Raw genomic sequence first — 26,972 nt, 5'->3', positions numbered from 1 at the left:
GTAGTTGGGTTACGACTCAGCCTTCTTACTACCACCCAAGTACCAACTTTACGTGACATTGGCCAAATCCTCGTTCTCTTTGGCCGAAACCTCATCCGCCGCGACCCCTATACTGCTGCGGCTGATACGCACCTCCTTGCCGTTGCGCTCCTCCGTTGTTTCCGCCATTGTTTCCACCTCTGCACGTGTTTGTGCAATTTCTTGCCATGTGGCTGTACTTTCCACAGCCATAGCACTTTATGTCCTTTTCTCCAACTGTGAATGCATTTGATCTTGTCCTATCACTTTCCTTCTTGCTACGCGTTTCCCACATTGTGATTTTATTTTTTAGGAATTCACATGTTTGATCACTTTCTTTCACTGAGTCGATTAAGTCCCCAATATAGCTCAATGATTCTGGTAGTGCTTTCAGCATGTAGTCAAGTTTTTCATGTTCACTTACGTTTTTTCAAATTCCGTGAAAAATGAATTTGATTCTTCAAAGTCGTTCAGTCTCATCATGTCTAGTCTGCTTATTATACAATTTTGGAATGCTGTTGATTTCTTCATATACATCTCATCAAATTTCTGCATTATTTTTAAAGCAGTGTCCTGATCACCAACAAATTCTAATTGCTCATTAGTTATACTGCTATAGATGTAGTTCATCGCCCATTGATTCTTTTCATCCCACTTATCTTGCTCTTCCTTGTCCATTTTCTCTCGTGTAGCCGGTTCATAACATTTTTTACACTTTAAATACATTAATATTCTCTTCTTCCACATTTTGTAATCACGTCCATCGAATATTTGAACCTTAATTTCGTCGTCCCTTAGCATCTTGATTCGTTTTTTTATTTTCACCCTCTTTTTCCTTTTTCAAAAATAATCCTCTTTATTATTCAGATTGCTTTTATTTGTTCTGCCAACAACCCTTCTATCTCTTAGAAGTTATTTCCAATTTTTTATCTTTTCTAGATCGACTTTTATACATTCACTCCCGGTTACACGTGGTTCCTTAACATTGAATCTCAGCAATCACGATTTTTGCTACCATGTTGAGAATTGTGTATCTTTGAGGCCGAAATAATGTTATAGGAACACTAAATTTATACTGAGGATTAATATTAAAACAATGATATACTTATTTCATGGACGATTCCTTATATATTCATCGATACACACTTGCACGCGTCTCAGCACTTTCTTCTATACCCGACTGTAAACCGACTCTTTGACGACCCTTAACCGACCCTTCGACGGATCTTAACCGACTGAAGAGTTTACATTCATTTGTTTTCGAGACGCTTCGGGCACACATACTTCCACACACTGATAATCACATACAAGTATCTCTACTACGCATTTAACCTAGTCCAGCACAGAAAATTATACATATCTCAACAGAAATTTACAAATTCGAACGATTCTATGAAGTTTAAAAAATTTATTTCGAGATTCGTTTTTTACAACAAACTCTAAAAAGTTGATGTATGATGTTAAAACGAATTTGCAGGCAAATTTTGTATACTTCATAGAATCGTTCGAATTTGTTGAAAAAGAAAAACGCATTTTCAGTTTTCTATCCCATTTTATGATATAAAAGAATCTGTGAAAAAATTTAATTTAGTTTGAAAATAAGCCTAGATAGACTGTTGTACGATATTTTTTACGAAGTTACAACAATTCAAAAATCGACAACCTTTCGATCAAAATTTACTGATTAACTTTTAATTTTGTAGAGTAGTGCGTATAGGGATCTATATCTTCCGAACACATAATTTCCTGAAAGTAAGATTTTATAGTTCGGGTCTATCTTGTCCAATATCATCTACCAAAATCACAAAAATCAAAATTGCATATGAAGAAATGAGACAAAATCGCCATGAAATTCAGTCTACAATAAATTCACATCGATATCATTTAACTTCGAAACGCATCCATAAGTAATACATAGCTTTACGTTTTATATTTTCGTTACACCTCTTTACAAATTCTACCAAATGTCCAAATCGGACAAATTGTGAATGTAAACAACTAAATAAAAAAAAAAAAGAAACCTCTTTACTAAAGCATTTATGGACTTTTCACTACTGACATTTTAATTTTTTTGTTACTTATAGAATGCACTGGTAAAATTTGTAAATATTAGCTTTTAAAAATCCGTTCTATTGTAATGATTGTTATATATATTTATTTACTATATGCAACTACAATGATCATAAAAAAATAAGATTATTGCAGATTCTTCTATTCGTAATTTTCTGCTTGAATTATATACATCCCCTAAAGATAAGCAAAAAAGTGTCCAAACATTTTTAAACTATAGCTTATATGTAAATGTACATACATACATATCGTCATCCCAGCTTAACAATATGTTCGCAACTGCGAACAAGTGATTTTTTGCATGACGAAGAAAACCAATTTCAGTTGGTAAAATTTATATATTAGATTGAGGTGTAAAGTGTTGTCCGTGATAATTGTAGCCTACTAGCTGTAGATGTATTTTTTCTTATTTAGATGTCGTGGAAGAAAAATCGGTCTACGGGCGCCGGGATTTGAAACCCGGGTTCCGAACGTTCGTAACCTAAGACGCTAACCACTGCGCTGCCGTTGTCCGGTACTAGTTGGTGTCGTCCGGTGGTATTTACTATCGAGTGCCACCACAAGATAATGAAGAAAATGTTTTACAATGTCGAGATAAGCAACTCTATATTCTGTAGTTATTTTTATCGAATATACAGGGTGGTTGGTAACTGGTGGTACAAGCGGAAAAGGGGTGATTCTACGCGAAAAAAGAAGTCGAAAATATAGAATAAAAATTTTTCGTTTGAAGCTTTGGTTTCGAGAAAATCGACTTTGAATTTTCGCTTGTTACGCGTGCACTTTATCACGTCTCATTATAAAGGATCTCACTGTAGATCGTTATCTCGATGGAAAAATTAAAAAAAAATTTTTTTTATTTAAATTTAAACTTAAAATTTTTCTAAATTAGAAGAAAAATAGCAGTACCCCAGCAGCGACATCTTCAGTCAGTAGCTACAAGCATCACGGACAACACAACTACACCTCAGATGTTACTGTCATCTAGTGGCCAAGGATGTTCGGAATTATTATGAAGCTTATAAAAGTATAAAAATTAGATATGGCTGAGTTTTAGAAACTTTTATTTCAAAATTTGCAAATTCATAGTTACGTCATTGCACTGGAATGGCGAATGTTCAAATATATGTAGATAAAGATCTTGGACAAGGGTCAGTGTTACGTAAAATTGATACTTGGAATGTAAGAGAAAAGAAAGCTGAGTCGTAACCCAACTATTAATTTTCTTTTATCGAACTTTATTGTAAATTTTAGCACTTACAATAATAGATTAATATTGAACCGGAGAAAGGGGTTGTACAAGAACAGCGACTAGAACAAGAACTACCCGAGCTGGGGGAAGTCTCGGCTTGTATACGTTTTGGTTTGAGGCTGTTGAGGGGCTCGGTGTAGGTTATGATGTGGAAAAGTGCCCGAAGGTCGGGGTCGATGTCGATGGATCTATGATGTAGGTTGAGATGTAATTGATGTCACATCAGCTTCCTGTTGTAAATGTTTAATAAATCGTTACGAACAATTCGTATTCTTATGCAATTTTGTTTTTTTAATGAATATTTAAGAGGTCGTTACGCAAAATAATGTAAGCATTAGACATGCTAATATAACATCAGGATTGCTTACCGTGGTTGGTTTTTTACCTCAAAGAATCCTTACTGAAGCAAATTGTCCCTTCTTCCTTTCCTTTTTTGTTTCGTTTTTTAATTAAGAAAATTATTGTTTATGATGATATATCGTACAAAGAATTGAAAAATGAAGAAACACAATCGTAACTTGCCGTACAAAATACATTGGAAAATATTTATAAACATTGAAATAGATTAATAAGTAGATAGTACATAATAAAAGATAATTGAAATATTTTTATTATTTTCATAAAATGAAATGTTGTAGAACAATATTATAATTAGAAATAATAAATACGATTTGATCATGATTTTCGGCAAGTTATTTATTATCCTAAGAAATATTGTAAAATATTTCTATTTATATTTTGATATCAGAAGATGAATGCTGATTTGCTCTAGAAGCATTTTGAAATTATGTGCACAATGTAAAGATTTACGTATGAATTGTTAGAATTTAATGTTGGAATTAAGATTAATAATCTGTGGAAGACACAATGTTTGTGTTGAAACAATATAGTGTGATATTTATTAAACAATTATTACAGAGAATATAAGTGAGTGTTGTGGAATGTAGACAGTTGGCTAGTTATTCTCAGAGAGATTTAAAGTTTATTGAGTCCAAGAATACAGTTTTAGGTACATATTCACAATAAACGGTGAATTTTTGTAATGGTATGTTGGGCAAAGGTACCGATATGCGGCGGTACGACGTAGCCATGCTGTATTATGTGTCGGCGCTTTACATTTTTCGTTGTATAATACAATTTTTGGGTTTAAGCCGCTGGGGAGCGGAGCTTTTTTATGTATTTTTTTTATTTTTTTCTGTCCTGAAAACTTGGTCGCAAAACAGGACGCTTCGTGACAAAACAGGACGCTTCGAGTTATTCTCAGACTGACTGGCTTGCTTAGTGACCCATGGTCTTTGAAAAAGTTTTGAATCCCACTCTCTATGCAGTAATGAGTGTGACCTGTGCGGATGCCTGTGTCGCATCACACGTGCCACAGAACCTTCTAGTAGCTTCTCGATGTGCCCAATGTTCCTTCCATATCCTTACGCTTCTTCCGGCGAATTATCGAAAGAGCATGCACGTGCTAGCCGCCACGATACATCTCACGAACGCACGCTAGTGGGGATATCGCTGAGCAACGAACGAAAGAATCCGTTCGATCAATCACCTCATCTGTATGCGATTAATATCATTGTATTTCAACATGAATAATAATGCGAATTAACAATAAATAAAAATTACATATGCAAATGGATAAAATATTCTAAGATCGTTTATGTAACAAAATAGAAATAAAATATAACTAAGCCTGTAAAGATAACATGGTACTTATGTAATATTTATGTATTTATATAACATAATTTAAGTATATTTTATTTTTCTTGTGTGTTACTATTAATTTCTATGCTGGGAGATCCACCATGATACGTGATTAGCTTAAATAATTCTGTTTTTAGTGGCCCGATCGATAATTTTTTATCTGATATAACATGGTTCAAAGAGTGCTTCAAGATGATATGATAATTTTATTTGCTATTTTGATTTTATTATATAATAATTTTGTACACCTATCTCTTGATGGATATTGAGACGAATTCTGTAATTAGCATAACAAGTTTGGCAGAGGTGTGTTTGGAGCTAGGCAGAAAGAGAGTTTGCGTTTCGTCCCGGGACTACCGGAGGACTCGTCGGTAAGGCTATGCCCGGTAGTCCCTGCCTTAGACGTAAAGGGGTCTCGCTAGGTGCGACATTTGTATCGTGCGCCCGTATATTCGACCGCTAGCGAGATAGACAGACTCGTCGTCGTAATAGCCCTTTGGTGTTGGCGGTACCAACCACCCGCGGATCGCCCGGGAGGTGTTGCGCCGCGTTGATGCCTCGACCTGTCGGCGTCCTGTTGGTGCCGATCCTCCACACAAGTATCTTTTTTATCTGAAGCACAAAAACTTTTAATACATTTTTGAATCATTTTATAGCAGACAACAAATTTTTCGGTCGGCCCACCAAGAACGAAATCTAAGCTGATTACGTTTCATGGTTTAACCTTTATATTTAACAATGTTCCAAAGGACATATAAATAATAAATTGTATAAAATGAAGTATTAAAAGAAACTTATTATGTTAAACATTTTCAACATATACTTAATCTTTTGTTTTTTATGACAATCGGCAAAGTTTTATTTAAGGATAAATATTAAGACTCGCTGTATAAATTGTTTAGTAAAAATTTTACAAGATTTAGAATGCATTCAGTGTAGAAAACATAATTCTGGGAAATTGTAACTCATTTAGCGGGCGAAACGCAAGTTTAAAGGTTTAAATTATGCCAGAAAATGCTATTGCTTTAATGATATCTTTAGAACTACCGAAAGTACTTGAAACATTCTTGAACAAAAGCTACGTAATTTTTTTTTCTTTTTTATTTGGTAGACTATTTACAATCAATTCTCATTGAGAATTATAAGTAAATTATTTTGGCGTGGTACTGTAACTTGGATTATAAGAGTTTACAGTATGTTTGATTCTAGTTGAATCTAATGCTTCATATTAAAGCGTAAAGAGTATTATCTTTTTAGTCTGCGGATCTGATCCGTCGTATCAAGTAATTGGGTAAATAATGGGTTTTGGTGGTTGTTATCTCTTATATTATATCTGTTTCTGAACTTGGATATTTCTTCTTTAACCGTGGGTATCTTAAGGTCGCGATGTATTAATTCGTTGGTAACATACCAAGGTCCATCTATTAAGGATCTTAGAAATTTTGATTGGAATCGTTGGAGAATTTCTATGTTGGAATTATTCGCTGTTCTCCATAGTTGGATTCCGTAGGTTCAAACAGGTTTTAATATGGCTTTATATATCGTTATTTTACTCTGCATGTTAAGTTGGAGCGCCTGCCAATGAGTCAGTAGAATTTTTTTAGTTTTGATTTCGGTTGTTTAGTTTTATCTACGATGTGTCATTCTTCTGTTCAGAATCATGGCCAGATATCTGACTGTATCTTTGTTTGGAATTGGAATATTATTTATTGTCACCTGTGGGCAGAATTATTTTCGCAGCGTGAAAGTTACATGACTGGATTTATTTTCATTTATCTTGAAGTGCCATTTGTGGAATCACTTTTCCATAGAGTCGAGACCTCGCTGGAGAGTTGAGGAGGCAATTATGGGGTCTTAGTGGGATGCTAATAAAGCGTTATCATCAGCAAATGTCGCTGTGGTTATCTCTGTTAAGGTTGATAAATCGGCAGTGTAGATGGTGAACAGCGGAGGTCCGAGGACACTGTGTTGGGATATGCCAGCTTCTATTGGGAATGTTGCGGTTATAGCGTCTAAGTATCTAATCATGAACAGCCTATTGGTTAGATATGATTTTAAGATGGAGTAGTAGGTGTGTGGTAGGATTTTCTTTAGTTTGAACAAAGGTTCTTCATGCCACACTCGAAGGCCTGTTGAATGTCCAGGAATACCGTAGAGCAATATTTTTTCTTTTCTAAACCTTGGCTGATTTTATGAGTTAGACGATGAATTTGCTATATCGTAGAATGTTGCTTCCGAAAACCGAAGTGATGATCTGGCATTGCTTTCAAATCCTCTAGGAGTGGAAGGAGTCATTTCGTTAGCATCTTTTCAAATAGTTTGGATAAAGTACGTAGAAGATTAATTGGGCGATAAGAGCTGGTTTCGTGTGTTGGTTTTCCAGGTTTAGGAATTAGAGTAATTCATGATATTTTCCAGGATTTAGGATAGTATTCAAGGCGAAGAATTGCATTAAAAATAGAGGTAATGAAAGGTCAATCCCTTTTATGGGAAGCTCCTTGATAGCTTTGTTACTTACCTGATCATGTCCCGATGCTTTCCTGGGATTTAGACGACGGATTAACTCTATAACTTCCAGAAATGAGAAAGGTTCAATAGGAGGAGACATCTGGAAGGGAGAGTACAAGTATTCCATTATTTCGCCAGCAATAGTAGAGGAATACGGTTTGAAGACATTAGTTAGGTGACTTGCAAACAAGTTGGCCTTTTGTATAGGGCTACGCGTCCATCCACCTTGCGGACAGCGAATTGGAGGGATTATTTGCGGAGGACGAGTGAGTTTTCTGAATGCCTTCCATAGTGAGTAGTTGGTGTCAGCTGTGGGAGACAGATTAGCAAAATATTTTTAAAAACAGTCATTTTTGTAATTTTTAAAGATTTTGGTTGGTTTTCTTGTTGCGTTATTTAGCTTACGCTTGTCTTCAGGTGTTCTATGACTTTGCCATACTCTTCTAAGTCTGCGTTTTTCTGCGATTTTTATTATTATGTAATGTGGGTATTCCTGTTTATTGATAAAACACTTAGTGGGGGTGGAAGAACGGATCGCGTTTATTATGCTGGGGTTTAAATATTCCGTGGCTGCTTCTATATCTTCGTTTGTCTTTAGGGATATTGAGGCTGATGTTGAATGATCGAATACTTCCCTAAAGAGCTGCCAGTTTGTGAGTTGGTTATGAATAAAGCCATTAAGTTGATTTTCGATAATTGTTGAGTTAATTGTTGCTATGACGGGTGAATGATCTGAAGAGAGTTCCACAGATGAGTTGATTTGGATATATCTTGGCAAGATGTTTTTAGTTATAAAAAAAGTCTAATAAGTCGGGTAGTTTGTTAGTGTCAATGGGCCAGTAAGTGTGTTCGTTTGTACTGAGGTAGTTAAAAGTCTATTGGGATTTATGCATTTCAAAAGACTTTTGCCCTCTTACTGTGATAAGTCTGATGCCCATTGCGTATGTTTAGCCTTAGTCTCTTCCAGCTATGAATCTATTGCCCAGGGTCTTCGAGGAATTTATCGAAGTCTTCTTTGGAAATAGAATGTCTAGGAGGATAATATACTGCTGATGTGGTGATTGGACCATGCCAATCTTCTATTGCTACGTTTGTAGCTTGGAGGTAGTCCTTTTGGAATGATGGAAGCTCATAGTGTCTTATATTGGTCTTGATGATAATTCCGGTGCTGCCGTGGGCCTTTCCACTGGTATGTTGGTGTAGCAGAAGGTGTAGTGGAGTTAGGTGAAAAGAGAAGTTTGCACTACCGGTGAACTCGTCGGTAAGGCTATGCCCGGTAGTCCCTGCCTTAGACGTAAAGGGAATCTCGCTAGGTGCGATATTTGTATTAATCGCTCGTATATTCGACCGCTAGCGAGTTAGACAGACTCGTTGTCGTCGTAGCCCTCTGGTGTTGGCGGTTGGTACCCGCGGATCGCCCGGGAGGTGTTGCGCCGCGTTGATGCCTCGACCTGTCGGTGTCCTATTGATACCGATCCGCCACATTGGGTATGGTCAAAGTTATAATCATTTATTTTCAGGTAATTTTTATCAGTAAAGTGAGTTTCAGATATAAACATTACATCAATTTCTTGTTGTTTTAGGAAGAGTTCTAGTTCGTATTTATGCTGAGCTAGACCATTATCATTCCAAAGAGCTACGCGTATTGGTTTTATTTTACGTCGGAGCGTGTTAATTTGTCCACGATGATTGTAGGCAATGATAGCAGGCAATTAATTTGCTCTGTTTGTTTCACGATTAATTTTTCAAGCCTATTGAAGTTATCCGTGTTTTGTGAACTGGGAGCACTAATTTGTGATTGATCACTATAGATTTTCGGTCTGCTTTGATTTCCTTGAATTACCTGTGCATAAGAGATTGAAGGAGTAGTGAATTTTTGTGGATTAAGTGCTTGGTTGATTAGGTCCTTATCTCTGGGTTTGAGGTACTTGTTTTTATACAAAGTCTTGTAGGCTGTGCAACCTTTAGAGTTCGCAGGATGCTCTCCTTGACAGAGGATGCACTTCGCAGGAGTTTCTGAAGATTTAGTGCACTGATCTGTAGAATGAATACCTGCACGTTTACCTTTGGCGCCTTTTACATTGAACTATCTCCCTTTTTATAAAAGGAGGTCCAATTTTTACTACAGAATTTATTAAACGATTGATATTTTAGGCTTCTTTGTTATTTGGCTTTTGTTTTAAGTCAATAAAGAATAAGGATAACGGGGGTTTTGTGACTCTATGCCTTATATTGCTAATGTTGATTACTTCATGGCTATGATTTAAGAGTTCAAGTTTTAGTTCATCTAAAGTTTGCGTTCAGTGTTTTTAGTAACTTTGTTAGTTTTCTATAGGAGTCTGGATCGGCCAGCAGAATTATAACCTGATTATTTTTAATATGTATAATTACTTAATTTAATATGCAATCCTCTTTGCTAATATTTTACTCGATGGACTTTATCATTGTTTGAATGTCGATAACATCCTCAATGAAGATCGGTAGGGGAGGAGGATCTTTTTGTGTGTGTTGATTTGTTGATGTTTCAACTACGTCCATAGGATCGTCTGTAGATTCTAATATTGCAAATCTGTTGTAAGTGGTAACGTGGTTTGTTGACGGTTTGTTCTGACTAGTGTTTACATTTTTTTTCACTGAATCAAGCTTACGTTTTTTGATGTTGTTTGTGTGGTTTGAAAGATGGGAGGTAGAACGGTACGGTTCTAGTTTTGTTCATGAGAGCCTAATTCTATCAAATGTCCAAATTGGACAAATTGTGAATGTAAAGAATTAAATAAAAAAAAAAAGAAAATGAGAGCCTGATCTAATTACTTGGGCCAGCTTTGAGCTAGTTAATTCTATCGGGCTAGTTAATATTAGTATAATTAATAATATTATAATTAAAAAATAATAAACATTAATAAGATACAATAATTGGGTTTTAAATATAATTTTTTAATAATACTTATTTTATTATTTTTAGAATAATTAAAATTTAAATTTTTAAGAATTATTTTAGTTTGATTTATTGAAATAATTATAGTTATTAATATAAGAATATTTAATAATAATAAGTTAAAGTAATTATTTTTTTTTGATATTTTTATTGATTAACCAAATAAAGTAAGAAAATAAAAATAATTAATAGAATAAATAAATTTAATGAAATTATTTGTTTTAATATTAAAATATTTATTGTTATAAAGATAATATAAAATATTAAATATATTAATTGTTTTAATGGTGAAATAAAAATACTTAAGTAGAAATAATTTATAATTAATATTAAATTAATATTAAGATTTATGGATATAAAAAAATTAATATTAGAAGAGTTTTCATTTCTATATATATATGTCGGATTAAGATTGGAATTTTAGGCGCGTAACAACTCTTCGCGTGGATTAGCCATCGTTTCACAAAGCCGAGATTATATTTACACGTATATACAAGACTATCACAAAAGTTAACAAATAATAAGTCTAATGAATAATAAGTTTGATGAACAATGAAGTTAGTGAATAATAAATTGTACGAATAATTAAGTTTAACAGATAATAAGACTAATGAATAATAAGTTTAACGAATAGTAAGTTTAATGAATAATATGATTTCCGAACAATAAATTTAATGAACACTATTAACAATGTTTTTGGGTTCAGACGAATCCACGGTCAACGGGATAACTCTTTACTAAGCGTAAACTAATCTTAGGCGCAAAATACGATTGTTGAAAATGCTCGATGTGTCACTCTCCAAGGCAATCGCACGAATCCCAGCCTCGTGGAGATTTTTCTCGCTGTACGATTGCATTTTGTTTTCTATACTCGTTTGGAAGCATCGAGAAGGATCTAAACGCCTGTTGGTAGGCAGCTTCTGCGTGAAGTTTGATACGCACTCGTTGGAAGCATCGAAAAAGTTCCAAACGCCGTTGCTAGGCAGTTTCTGCCTGGAGTTTGATTATTAATACAATGTATGTCCCATTGTATCGGCACCTCTGTGGGTTTTCCGAGAAATGTGGTTGTGGCGGCATGCGGCCTCGGAAGCGGGCCTAGCCACGTGTGATGTTGCCTCGGAGGTTTTTTTTTTTTTTATTTATTTGTTGAAATTACAATCAATTCTCGCGTTGAGAATTTTCAGTAATTTTTCTGGCGTGGCGCAGTGACATGGCTGTTTATTTACAATAAGTTAATACTTATTATAGATAGGTATAATTTATAAGTATTATAAGTAAGTGCAGATGCTTAATTTGGATAATTAAATGAATCTAACGTTTAGGTCTAGCGGGTAGTGCCTCTTCAGCCTGCGAATCTGGTCCGTCGTATCGAGTAGTCCAGTGATTAGGGGGTTTCGGTGTTTGTTGACTCTTTTGCTATATCTGTCGCTATATTTTGCTATTTCCTCTTTGACTATGGGTATCTTGAGGTCGCGGTGTATTGTTTCATTGGTTACATACCAAGGTGCATCAATTAGGGATCTTAGCGTTTTCGATTGGAAGCGTTGGAGTGTTTCAATGTTGGAGTTACTTGCTGTTCCCCATAGTTGGATTCCGTAATAACAAATATTTAACAATTTTTTAATCTTTCTATCGCGAACGTTAGCGGCACGATTTGTATTAGATTATTTAAGTTGTTCCCCTTTAACCTTTCAGCTTTTACCGAGAGAAATCCTCATTGTCATAATATTTTAACTAAGCACATTGCGTAATATAGAGGATATTGAAAATAAATGTTACTATATAACAATTGAAAACCGAAGGACAAACAAATGATACGCTATTTAAAAAATAATGAAAACGCTTTACCGCATCCTCCTTAAAATTTGTTCTACCTTAGATTTTTATTTAGAAAACAAGTCACGTTTCAATAAAATAATAGTACAACCTTCCGTAACAATCATCCGCTCTATCATTCCTACATATATCGTGTATATATACAAGGTGGTTGGTAACTGGTGGTACAAGCGGGAAGGGGGTGATTCTACGCGAAAAAAGAAGTCGACAATATAGAACAAAAATTTTTCGTTTGAAGCTTCGTTTTCGAGAAAATCGACTTTGAATTTTCGCTCGGTACGCGTGCACTTCATCACGTCTCGTTATAACGGATCTCACTGTAGATCGTTGTCTCGATGGAAAAATTAAAAAAAAATTAAAAAGAAATTTTTATTCTATATTTTCGACTTCTTTTTTCGCGTAGAATCACCCCCTTTCCGCTTGTACCACCAGTTACCAACCACCCTGTATATAGGTACATTGCATGTTATGAAATTTATATAAATGTTTCGATCATAATGTAATTGATAAATCAAGGAAAGTAATTAAAGGAACTGTGTATAAAATTGCGTTCTAATGTAAAAATTAACTAAATGTCATAATTATAGCTGTCTAAAAAATCTATGCTTCTAAATATTATACAATACTGTAAAATGCGAAACCATAACGACTATGTAAGTGATTATGAGAATTCATAATACAATTTTCTAGATATGTATGTATTTTTGAAAAAAATACATTTATACTATTCAACAATGTGGACTTCGATAAACAAAAATTTATAATAACCAGTTTCCATCTTTTAAAGAAAGAGGATAAAGCGATTAAAATATTATCGTAAATATAAACTGTTCCATAAAGTTTTGACCAATTCGCGAATGGACTCGCTTTTTTAATCTGTAATTAATCTTATACGGATAATACGCGATAAATCGTTTTTGCCGTAACACGTTCCGCTCACATGGGGTTGTTTTATTATCTTGTCCCCGTGGTGTTTTGCATTTCCATAAAACGTATCCCATTTTGCCTGCTATAGCCTGTGGAAATGTGAAAAAACACTCGTTCGATAAATGTATCATCGAATATCCAATTAAGACAAAATTCATTACTGAGATAGTGGAATTCTCAACCATTCCTGTTGATCCGTAATATTTTTCTGTTTCAGTTGTGTGCGGCGTCGGGGTGGATGTGGCGTACCGTCAGCACGTCATGGGGTTTTACGTTACGTGAGGATAATTCAACATGCGTATACCGTAATTCAACTCAATTATCAGATTTCGAGGACCAAGTATCGAGAAAGAGAGAGAAAGAAACAGAAAGATTTCTTATTCAATTTGTTTCATTATTTACAACATTCTTTATTGTGGTGAAAAATTTACGATTAATATAAATTCTTTTCATAATCGAAAAATATGAAATTTAATAGAAAAAATCTATTAACCTTTGCCTTACGAAGTTCCAATAGTGCAAGCCATAAGCAACAACATAGTCGCTCACACGTCGAGTCATTTCACGGTTTGGCTAAGCGCCCGAAGTTGTGCAAATCGCACATATCTTTTGATATACAGGGTGGTTGGTAATTGCTGGTACAAGCGGAAAGAGGGTGATTCTACGCGAAAAAAGAAGTCGAAAATATAGAATAACAATTTTTTTTTTAATTTATTTTTCCTTTAAATTTTTCCATCGAGAATACGATCTACAGTGAGATCCGTTATAACGAGACGTGATAAAGTGCACGCGTACCGAGCGAAAATTCAAAGTCGATTTTCTCGAAAACAAAGCCTCGAACGAAAAATTTTTGTTCTATATTTTCGACTTCTTTTTTCGCGTAGAATCACCCCTTTTCCGCTTGTACCGCCAGTTACCAACCACCCTGTATAAATGCATGTGTAAGGTACAACTAATTTTATTTTGCAAGATGTTTGATAGATTAGTTACTAGCAATTGATCATTGAACAAAAAGATTTATTATCTTGAAGTGAATAATAAATCAATAACATCAACGTACCATGTCTCTCACACGATACTGTAGGTTAAGGGGTTAAGTGTTTCAACAATGTTTGAATAAATTTGTATAAAAGTGAAAAGCTAATATTTATTTCAGTAAAATAATTTACACAATTAATTTCTCATTTGTTTATTATATTTATGATACGATAGAATAAGGCAGTAGCAAAGATAAAAATGATTGATGAAATGATGATGATGATTTTTATTAGAAAATGATTCTAAAATTATGTTTTGTGATACTGTTTTGAATAAAACTACATTTTCTACTTGTAATACAATTAAATATGTTTTAGTGATATTGCATTCAGTATTATAAGTTCTATTTTGAATACAAATAAATTTTAATAGAAATATTTAAATACAGATTACAGCAGTTGCATTTTGATGTTTGCATTTTAACGTTGCAATTTTGTATTTGATCGTTTGAATTTTGAGTAACGACTAAAGATTAGTAATAATTTAGATAGAATTTTAACAGGAAATAATAATGGCTTTGTTATCAAAGAAATTGCTCTTATTAGTTGTTCTCAAATTTAGAGCCAGAAGAGTCATTATGCATATTCCGTACAAATTATATAGACGAACAATTTTTATATGAACTGAAATTTGAGAAAAACTTGGATATTAATTTTCTGGAAGAAGTGTCTCTCGAAAGAAAGCTGAAAAAGGATAAAAAATAATAAAGGTCTAAGAAAAGAAAGTAAGAGAAAACCAGTCTTCTTTAGTCTTTTGACATCATAATTTTTACTTTCATTATTTTTAAAAGAAATCCTTATTTACTATTTATGAATTATTCCATATCCAGTTATACATATATTACAACTTATGTTGAGAATTTAAATTAAAACTCACAATAATGATTTGATACATACAAATTTTTAATTTATTTGAGGTGAATAACGTGTAGGGTTGTTTGATAAAGAAACTAGTGGATGAATTTGTAATAACAAGATATATTGAAACAAGTATGTATATGTATAGAGATAATGTATGCCGATTTTGATCATCGCATTACCACAAAAAGTTAACCTTCTTGTGTAACTCTAGCTGAACATTACAAGAAACAGCAATAACAATCTAAAAGTTGTAACCCAAAACAACGTTAGTATTCAACGATTCATTCGATTTAAATTTTCTATGTATTTTATACTTATAGCATTTTACATTTGAGAAACTTTAATATCTTTATTTAACTTCATATCAATACGTTTGATCGACAACTTATTTTCGAAAGTAATATAATTATGTCATATCCAACAGAATGCGTTTTCATTTTGCCTGATTCTTTCCTCCGTAATACGATAGATTGGTAGAGAAATTGGTACACAGATAGAACAACACTCGAGTAACGACTTCGAGTGTCAGTTTTCCACTATCTTCTTAGACCATTGCCCGTATCGACCCTACAAAGTCGTAGAATTAATTCAAAAGTAATCTGTACGCGGTCGAACTCGAACGAGATGTATCGAGACGAGTTGGTTCTAGCCGGAGCTAATTGCTCGTACCAAGACAGACTATTCGGGAAGTTTTAACCCTTTCGCTACTACGGGCGACTACAGTCGCTTTCCGTAAAATGTCACTGACATACTACGAGCGACTACAGTCGCTCTGCATAAGATGCCACTGACGTATTACGGGCGACTATAGTCGCTCTGCGTAAGATGTTGCCTATTGTACATGCGACGAGTATTGTACATCCTCAAGCCTTTTATAAACAATAAAATGGTGTAACAAGAGGGCAGTGTATATGTTGTTCTCTTTCCACAATGAAGAATTGGTTGACACGAAACATCATCATCGCACACAAAAAATTATTAAAAAAACCGAAGTGTGTTGTCGATTATAATCGATTGATGGGAACTGTGGAGCGAATCGCGATGCCAGTGCCAGGTTTGCGATGTTGGCCTATGTGTAACACCATATTTCGAAAAAACCACACGCAATGCTATTATTAAAAGCTACTAGTATCATACAATTATATTATATTATATCATGTTATCATATTCTGTTATGTTATTTGTTTCCAAATTTTAATTAAACGTGAATATGTTAAGAAGTTATAAATACTCTGTTTTGAAGAAAGCTTTTTTCTTCGAAAACACCGTCAGAGAGCAGTAAACGTGGCCGCTGAGATCTTTCTCGCGCACCGTGCACTGTTTTGGCGCGGCGGTTCGCTCAGCGGAAATGCCGCGACGGAGATGTCGCCCGTAGTGAAAGGGATATTAGTGAAATTGCAGGTTATAAAATCTGGCTTGTAGAATTTTGTTGCGAAATGTTTTTACAATTTTACAAACTTCAAGTTAAATCACTAATATTACTCTTTACAAATGTCTATAGCAAACCGATAGGGGGAGTATTGAAGATTTTAAGATCACTTTTGTAGCAATTCCAACAGTCAAAGAGGAAATCGCTAGATATGCAAAAAAGTATAAAGAAAGACTTGTAACACACCCAAACTAGCTGGTTGTTGAAACGAATAAAACCATAATAGAAAGAAGACTGAAGAAGAATAGAAATAAAATAAGCAAGAACACAATAGAAATAAAATAAAAAACTTGGAAGATGGTGTTACGTTTTGTTTGGCTCGTTTTGGTTGTGTTGCCGTTAATTTTTGAATTCAGATTAAATTGTAGCGTTGTCTGTCGTTTAATGCGATTGGCAATTAAACTCCACGTTTCGGCTAACCTGCTACACGCAGGAGTACTGGCACCGGAGAGGATCAAAGTTGGTGAAAATAAATGTTCGCTTAATCCTATTATATTATTAGACAAATATTCTTCACAAAAAAATGTTTATTCGTATTCTAATTGGATATTGACAGAATTGTCGTTGAAATTTCGAATACTCGAAGTTACAATCGTTCGCAATACGTTTTCACTCTTATTAATTACAAGATTTTAATTTGATAGATTTTCAATAATTTACAAATTGACAAATACAAACACGTCGATTAACAAGACTGACAAGAACTGGGAACTAATGAAACAAAGAACTAAAAGCTAAAGAACTAAAGGACTAAAGAACTTAAGAACTGAGAGCAAAAACTAAGAGCTAGAGGAACTAAGAGCTGAAAAGCTAAGGAACTAAAGAATTGAAAGGCAAAGGAACTGAGAAATTAAGAGCTAAAGGAATTGAGAATTAATCGCTATGAACAAAGAAATTACTTGCCAAGAATTGGGGAACTGATCGCCAAGAATCAAGGAATTAATCACCAAAAACTGAGGAACTAATCACACAAAACTGAGGAATTAACTACTCTGAACTAAGGAATTATTTCTCTATCTTCTATGTCGCTACGCTTATTTATATTTAGGTCTACCGTGGAGGGGTCGTCATGTGACGGGTTATTCCGCGGGGGTTGTGAGGCTCGAATTTGGTTTCTATACAAATTGTTAAAATTTATTTAAATTTCAAATTGGAACGCTCACTCGCGCTATTGCTAGTTTTAGTCTACGTTACGGCGCGTGCGCAGCGCGGGACGTGACAATGGAATCCCGCTGGGGGTAACCATCCACATGTTATATTATTATACCAGTAAGCTATAATATTGTACCAAATGTCCTACTGGACAAATTGTAAAATTTAAGTAAATAAATAAATAAAAAAAAACTTTTGTAGCAGCGCATGAGTCAACGGAAGATTCGAATCGGGAGTGACTTACATTGTTGCGTCAACGTTGTTTTGGTTTGCTAGGTTCAAAAGTAAACGAACTCGGAACAAAATATTATCACCATTATTTCTAATCGTCAACCGGAGTTACATTCGAACATTTTATAATACCTACCGGTCGATACAAACAGACGAACGTGCTCTCTAGGAAAATCAGCAAAGCGAGTCAGTATAGCGAGTCAGTATACCGAGTCAGTATAGCGAGCCAGTATAGCGAATCATTATAGCGAATCATTATAGCGAGTCGGTATAGCGAGTCAGTATAGCGAATCTTTATAGCGAGTCATGCAGTCGAATAGTGAGCAAGAGTTGAACAGTAGCATTGAGCGAGCGACGATAACGACCGGCAAACATTATCTCTGTACTTGTATTAAAAGTGATTTTAATATACGTTGACTATTACAATCTTATCACTCGTCGCTTTAAGAAACAAACACGTATAATAATCCACCTCGCTTTTATACAGACCTATACATTTTGTATACGCCCATTGATCCATCCTTTTATTTTTTATAAAAACAATATTAAAATATATAAGTCGGAGACTAACTAATTTAGAAAATATTTTTGCTTCATATCAATGAGAAAATATTTTTGAATATTACAAGTAGAGCTTTTTACAATTACAAAATCCATCTATAATAGCTTATTATCAACTCAGTTGAAACCGTAGGTTGAATTTTATAATCGTTAGAAATGATCGGTTTATTTAAAAAATTTTTGCAGTGTTTGATTAAAATGTTTTCAATTATCCATTGTAGAGGATAATATCGCGAATTTCGTGTAGCTGACTTACCAGAGAAACTAAAAACCTACAAAATTACTTTGCCACAAAATTACTTATATTTACATATCAATACAATTATTATTAATGTATTTCTAAAAAGAATTACAAAACTTAAAGCACTTAACTCACAAAAATTTTGGCATAGAACTACATCAGAAATTGCAAACCTCTAATTTTTTCAGCTCCGATAAGATACCAGAACATTATCGATGCCTACGTAGGGCTTACAAGATATCAATATAATGTTATGCCTATTATTTCTATAATATCATTTACATAAAACAGGTATATGTAATATTTGTAATATTGCACTTTATATTTTTATTTTATTTCATAATCAAAATCAAAAAAATTCGTAAAGTTAATGTTTCTACGTGTTTCTTCGACCAATCGCGGGGAGACGTAATCGCAAGGAGAGACGTCAACGGGGGTCGTAAATCCCCGTTACGATTATAACAATCGACACCACGAATTGATCGATCCCCTGATTTCCGTTGAGATAATAGGGGTGATTGAGGTTGTATAACCCTGTGATTCACAGACTTATAAATTATATGTTTCCAGCACTTAGATTACACTGACAGAGAGAAATAAGTAATTAACAACTTGTCGCACGAAGCTAAGATAGATATGTGCGTTAGAGCAGGGCTCTTATAATTGGATTCAATGTATTAGTGGACGTAGCACTATAAGATATTTAAGAGACGAAATGTATGCTCGACAATACCGAGACCGACTCTCGCGTTATGCTTAGACTGCCCCGTTGGGCATTAGCGTATACTTAGTAGTTGACTTTTCCAACGATGTAGAAGAAGTGAAGTTGAGTGACGATGCTGTGTCCGAGGAAAGCTAAGGATGGGTGTGTCTAGCGCACGGGACCATCGGATTTGTTGGTGCCGATGTTATTTAGGAGAATGAGGGAATAGGCTTCGTTTTTAATTGGTTAAACGAAGGGTCTTAACTGCCCTCGAGAGAAAGTGGTTAGTGGGAGGAAAGTTGCAGCGTGCGTGAGAAAAACCAACTTTCCCTTGTCCCGCCGTGGTAGACAATAGTCTTTAGAAATGCTTCGAACACAGATGTTTGTTTGTTTTGAAGGACCTTAGCAGGCAAGTGACTCGGGTTTATGACGGATGCTTAAGGATATTGAGGGTACGCCGTACGGAAAAGCGGACATCTGGTGTCCGTCTGGCCCGCGGTGTGTGACCTGGGCCAGGCAGAGAGGCCCGGCGTAACACTACGTATGCTGACTTTTCTAACTGATTGCGTGTACATATGTAATTAATTAACAATATATAATAATACTATGTAATAATAATAACAACATATAATAATACTAGCACTGAAATCTTGCAACCTGTAACTTATAAAATGCCGAGAATATTAATTCGATTGGGCAAGAGAATGCTAATAATTCTACAATCCTATAATTTCATTTTCGGCAAATTTACGATGCTTACGATCAAAGAAAGTAAAAAGTAAGAGAAAGAGGAACTCGATAGAACTCCAACTTTATAAAGTTCGAGATTCTTTCGTTAAACGCTAAACCTTGACACTAGAAAAAATTAAGACCAAAAAGGCAATCTAGCTAGAATATTTTTAATTTTTTTTGGAACGCAGCCGGCCAGTCGTGAATCGAATCCACAAAAAATCTAATTTCGATGCTGGGATTAAATTAGCGACAAGCGGAAGCTTTCGCCAACGGAAACCGCTCGAATGAGGTTATCGGCGACGATTACCGAAATTTCCCGATATCCCGTACAGACTGGCGTTTTTCCGCTCGCGTCACCGTGACATCGATCGTAAAGAGCATCTTCCATAGTCGTGGGTCAGCATGCGGAAAAACACGCACGCAGATCACTGAAGCGCGCCGCGAAGCTTATTTTCCAGAGAGAAATGGCCTGTGTCTGTAGTTTACCGTTCTACCGGCATTATTTTTACGGTGAAACGTATCGTACACGTGCACAGAGAATATCATGCGAGGGAAGAAATTGAGAAAAATGTTTTACATTTTCAACGTTATTGCATTACTTTCGGACCAGGAAATCGGTGCTCCTCGTGTAACGTAGTTGAATACCTCTATAGGAATTTGGAACTTGATGCTTCCTTTCTGACGATCACAGCTTTCGTTCGACGATCATATTTTGCCATGTAATATTAAATAGGATCGTTCGTGAATCTTCCTTTTGAATTACAGTTTGGTTTTAGTTACAGAATATTTTATTCGCCAAAATTAGATGCAAACTACATAGCACATTCACATTCACATTCACATTTTTATTTTTTCTCAGGGCGGCAGTTTTAGAGTCCAGTACGTTTTCAATTAATTTTATGTTACCAAAATTGTAATTTTATTAGATTTCGGAGGAAAACATGTATTGTCCCAACCTATTTATAATTTTAAGAATCTTATTCGTAGTAATATTAAAATATTGAAAATTATACTATATTGAAGATGTTAAAATATTATTTATTTTAACAATTATATCTTTGGCATACACCGAGTAAGTTTTTCTCATTTTTAACTATTTTGTATTTAAATATTCATTCTTAATCATAAAATAACATTAAAATAAAGAAACTAGAAAATCTGTATTTATCATATATTTTCACATTATAAATTTTGTATATTAAAGTTTATTAACGAAAGATTAATACGTAATTTTTTCAATTATTATTAACAGTTAATGTCATATCAATCAATTTGTAAGAAATGCTTTATATTACAAATATTTTTGTTTCCTTTATGAATTTTAACAAATCTTGTATCCCTTTAAGTTGTCTTTAAGAGAAAGCTTTAGTTTACATCTATGATGGAATATTTAAATTAAATTATAATTTGAGCAGCTTCACATTAACAATAAATAGTCTGTTATCATATAGAGACTGGGTATTTTTCTAATAATTTCTTCAACTTACAATTTCTGGAAAAATATTTTGTAATTGTGTCAGTATATAAACAACAAGAAACTAAAATATTCCATCAACTCAATTCTAGATATATCAAGCAAATGAAATGTGCAATTCATCTTGTTTTGAATAGACACATGATCTGTCTTATCTTAGCAAGATGATGCTTATCGAAAAGTTAGAGAGAGTAAACAAGATTCGCGCGAATCAGCTCTTCTTGATAAAGATAATGTTGTTATTTCTATACTCGGAGGTAGGATCACAATAGTTATTATTTTATTGAATGGATAAATCTATCACACCGTTGTGAGCCAGAGAAACCTTTATTGCACGCGCTTACAAATACTAGGGATAAAAACAAAAAAGTATCTTAAACCTATCGATTAAATCTATCGATTGTAACTAGGATTATCTTCTAGTTACTATTTCTTATAACTAACGCATCTGCATATAGATGGCGAGCAGAAACTCACGTTGTCATTTTCAACAGATAATCTGTTAACGTCAGATATTTTTATTTATTTCATAAAATAAATCTTCGGAAATTACAGTTTCTATATTGCGAAAATACGTAAGTTTAATCTTATTCGGAATGAAAGTTTCGCGAAGGAGATAAAAACGTATCGCTGCAAAAGTGACGTAGCTCGAACGAGGTTATTTGAAAATTCTTTAAGAGTTTTTAGAATTCGCTGCAAGAAAAATTCTTTAGGGTTCTGTAAGGTTATAAACGGAAAATAGAAATTTTGAAAATAGATTCTGTTAAAATAAAATTTGTTTTATCAGCATTATTTTATTATTATTTTTAAATTCAATAAGCAAAACAATATGTCGTTACGTGAAAAACAATTCTCAACTCTTTACGCATGTATTGTTTAATTCTGTCACTTTCTTTTTATTACTGATTTACTGATTTTTATTACTAATTCTGTATGCTTTGGTACAATTCACATACTGTTACTACAAATCAATCAAAGTGTCCACATACAGCACCATCGTTTCAAAAAATCTAATAAACATGACAGGAAGCTACTACTGTAAAAATATAAGTGTTATCACTTGATAACTTCGATAAAAAATTGGCATTTTAAAACTTTCTTAATTTTTTAAAAATAGATTTTCGACTGAAAAAATCGTGGAAAATTCTCAGATGTGTAATACTGGCTATAGTATTTCAGATGTTTTGCATAATTCTTTATAGGTTATAACAACAGAAATCGAGCATTAACTGTAAATTATGTTTAGGCCAACAACTACCCTGATAATAGGGGGCTAAAACTTTGACAAAATGGTTTTTCTAGGAAACTCTTTCCATTGATGTATCACATGTTTAATTTGATTTAGGGGCGCCTTTATCATGTTTATTCGGTGATAACCTTTAAAGATATTCGAACATGATTTTATATTTTTGGTATTTCTTTGAAATCGCCATTAATATGATAAGCTTCTTTCACGAATATAATGTAATTAGTCGAAATTTGCATGTTACAAATGTTGGATATTTATTGGAGCAAGAGAGAATATGTGAAATTTGTATGGTCAGTTCTTAGTTTTGTTAGTGATACTTAACGTTTTCTATACATCAAGCGATAAAGCTAGACCAACAGGGCTATTTCTAATTGTTAATATCATAATTCACGTTATCATGTTGTTGTACAATTCATACATTGTTACTACAAACACACTGAAGTGTTCAGATACTTACGAAATATGAATACACTCACATTTAACTTAACTATTTGCTGTCATGTTACTTAACGAACAAATCAAAAACTCAAAGAAGCGCTATCAATGAGTATGCGGTAAACAATCAATGTCGGAAAATACATCGAGGTAATCGAATCCAACGAGTCAAATCGAATCAAACGAACAAAGTTCGTTATTCTTTATTGAACGAATCTCATGAACTTATTACTAAATATGCCTACAGCGGGATTTAGCGTGGGGAAAAGTCAATACAGAATCACAATTCTAAGTGTACTTACCGTAGTGCGTTTGACAAATTACAAATTCGCAGATATGCCTGGTCGTTGCAGATTGCATTCCGTTAGTCTCTATGGAAATGCGTGTTTTCCATGCATATTGAGCACTGAAATATGATCGAATGGGTATGTTGCAAATTAAGAGCTGCACGCACGTTGAGTAAGAATTGAAAGAAAATTTGATTTTACGACCGTCGTGGTCGTATTATGATTTCCTGAATTCTCGTTAGATTTCTCTTTCTTTTCCTTTTCCCTTTTTGTTTGCCCTTTCAAAGTTGTTTGATTAAATTGCGTATGTAAATTATATATTTTTAGAATAATGTGTGAACATATCGTTTTGATATAATCAATATAAAATTATACTGGATTCACTAACGAGTTTCTAACGAACCCTTTAAAACTGAACACGTCAAATACTATAGCTTATACATAAAAATTGTAGATATGGAAAAAGTGTATGCGCATTAATATTTTACTTTATCTTCTTAATGAATTTCATTAGATCCACGTAACTGTATTATTTTCCTTTCTTATTATCAAATTTGAAAGTAATTGATCTATTTATAATAATTTTTAATTTCTAGTTTTTGAATCAAATGGCATTTCAAAATACGTACAAAATATTTGTATAAATCATGCTTTTAAGCATTAATTTATATATCGGAACACTTGGAATTTTTAGAATATTTGGAATGTTCAGAATTTATTTCAATAAGTGTATTTAGCCTTTTTATTTACATCCCCACATTATATTCTTGGATATTTCCAGAATGATTTTTGTATTTGCAGAAATAATGCATTTAAGAGTTAACCTAGATATTGAAATTTTACCATAATATGAAAATTTAGCCTTCTTTATTTTCTTACAGTATGTTCGTTGGTTTTTCTGAATAAAGACTGCGTGCTGGTGTAAGGAAAACTGGAAATATCAATTATAACGTAAAAGTATTTGAACAAATTAAAATAAACTTCCGCTTTCCATACCAACGCTTTTTATTAGGCTATTTTTTTTTAACTCGAACAACCGTCCTCGAATTAAACTCAAGTTTTAAATAACGTTTGTTTCATTCCCTTCTTCTAATTAAATATTCTCAGAAAGCACCTTTTGACAAACTAAATTATTTAAATGTCTACTTTTACTATATTCTTATATACAGAAGCAAAGGAAAATAAACGTAAGCTACTTCAAATTAAAACAAACAAATATTTTCTCTTAATTCTAGAAAACGCTTTCGTCATAATACAAGCTCAATTTTCATACTAGCAGATCTTGGACGAAACACTCACTTTCTTTTTCTCTCGTTGTATCTAAAGTATAGATCTGTTAGGTGAGCCTTACTGAACAGCCCATACTACAAGCTCAATTTTTTTCTTGTTGTATCTTTTATAAAATATTCTTTGCTATCAATGTACTCTTTTCGTTTTAAATTTTTGTAAAATTTTACCATACGAATTGAACTTTGATTTTCTTCTATCCATAGCCGACGTTCATACCGAAGAAATTAAATTTGTGTTTCCAACATATTTTTAACATGTTTCTAATAAATATAAGTCGATCAATTAATTATACCCTTAATTATACATTTTTAATTTTATGCGACATTTGCCCGTATTAAAATTTTGAGTAACATTTGTGTAGGAATGTTTATTATAAATTAACAGAAAAGAACAGTATGATAAACACAATATTGTAACACTCTCGCAAAATTGAATATAATATCGCACTTCACGAATTCGCTTAACACTATTTCTACGTCTCAGCAACACGATGAACTTCTCTCGACCACGATTAATTCAACTCTGACCATTACCATTACTGTAACAAACCCTGGCAACGGTCATAACACTCCTTGACAACATAACATATCTTAACAACGTTTATAAACAATCAGCCACGTCTTTCGCTAACGTCACACCATTCCACATTTGTAACGATTTATTATGGTTTACATGTAACATATGAAAATTCTATTTATAATAAAACTTAATATGTATATCAACTTCTTCCTATTAACTTTTTATTAACTAAGTTATGGTTTCCACAGCTGAATAGTACTGAACAACAATTATGTATTTTAGAAACCTTAATGTATCATAATAATATATGTATAGCTGTTGGCAAACAAATAATCACATATTTATATGATACTTGTATTCATTCGTATTCACACATGCAATGAAGGGCAAACTTATGACAACTTTGGAATAATAACTTTCAAATCAAGCCTCTGGTATTTTCGATGTTGGTTGATAAATAATTTTGTACATAAACGTCGATGTTTTTGACACAAAGTGTAGTCTTTGAGATTATTTGGTATTTTGTTTACTGTGTTTACTGTGTATTAATCTAACACTAATTAAATCAATGTAACTTCGAAAATTCTGTAAATTGCAGTAATAAAATTAAAATTCAAATTTCTTTCAAAAACCAGTGTGGTGTTTGGTGGAGAATTAAACTTGAGCGAAGGCTCGTACAGACACGACCAATAGTCGAGTGACTACTCGGCACTCGACTGTTAAATGGTTTAGTGCGTAGAAAATGTCTGAATAGCTTTTAAACTCTCTCTCGAGATTTTTTTTTTAATATTTATTAAAATTACAATCAATTCTCGCGTTGAGAATTTTCAGTAATTTTTTTGGCGTGGCGCATTATGGCTAATTATTTATAATAAGTTGATACTTATTATAAATAAGTATAATTTATACGTAAGTATTGTAAATAAGTAAATGTTACTTAATTTAAATAACTAACTCTCGAGAGATTTTTCTTACATCTTATACCGAGACACGTATCTATCCTGAGATGCTCCTTATTTTATTATGTATTGTAAAATATATAACTGTATATACATAATTATACGAGAAAATCTCCAGCGCCCGTATAATAATATTAATTTTCATGAGAATATATTGAATCGCGTTTCATCCTATATGGGTACACAATATTAATAATTCCCTTCGAGGTCGCAACTGATCGCAGTTAAAATTGGCATTTTTTGAAACTATAATATTTAGCGATTATATGAGTGCAAATCATTTTTCAATCAATTTCAGACATTTTTGGAAATGAATCAAAAACAAAATTTTTGGTAATTATTTAGAAAGCTGCTACTGAATTTCAATGATTTTCAAATGTATTGTAGAATTCAATATTTTGAATAATTTTTTTGTTGGTTTTTTAAAACCAAAGACTTTTTTGGTTTTCGAAATATTTGCAAAAAGGAGTCGGCACCACATAGCGAATTCTGCTTACACATACTACGTATGTAGCTGTGACACAGTCATAAGCATAGCATAGTATAGCATCCATCAGCTGTGAATCTT

General features: G+C 33.4%; 2 protein-coding genes and 1 long non-coding RNA gene across 4 annotated transcripts in view; 1 reads left to right on the top strand and 2 right to left on the bottom strand.

Annotated features, from left to right (window-relative positions):
- LOC117162475 (uncharacterized) overlaps positions 1 to 26,972 on the bottom strand; it is a 417,893-nt gene that overhangs the window by 64,552 nt on the left and 326,369 nt on the right. The window lies entirely within an intron of this gene.
- Positions 4,336 to 26,231, bottom strand: LOC143303225 (uncharacterized). The gene is made up of 3 exons (XR_013059359.1): positions 24,936 to 26,231; positions 23,652 to 23,755; positions 4,336 to 5,650 (listed from the first exon to the last, which is right to left on the bottom strand). It is a non-coding gene; the product is annotated as an uncharacterized LOC143303225 (long non-coding RNA).
- Positions 11,603 to 26,972, top strand: part of LOC117160535 (uncharacterized) — a 47,727-nt gene continuing 32,357 nt past the window's right edge. The window contains exon 1 of one of the 2 annotated variants that reach the window (XM_033341350.2): positions 11,603 to 13,522. In XM_033341350.2, the coding sequence (XP_033197241.2) occupies positions 13,506 to 13,522 (17 nt within the window). In that variant the 5' untranslated portion in view covers positions 11,603 to 13,505. Of the gene's footprint in view, positions 13,550 to 26,972 lie in introns of both variants that reach the window. The other variant, XM_033341351.2, reaches the window with a different exon arrangement.

The sequence above is a fragment of the Bombus vancouverensis genome, chromosome 1 (assembly GCF_051014615.1).
Source record: "Bombus vancouverensis nearcticus chromosome 1, iyBomVanc1_principal, whole genome shotgun sequence".
Taxonomy (NCBI): Eukaryota; Metazoa; Arthropoda; class Insecta; order Hymenoptera; family Apidae; genus Bombus; species Bombus vancouverensis.
Note: the sequence above shows the minus strand (reverse complement) of the source record. Positions and strands in the feature narration are given on the sequence as shown.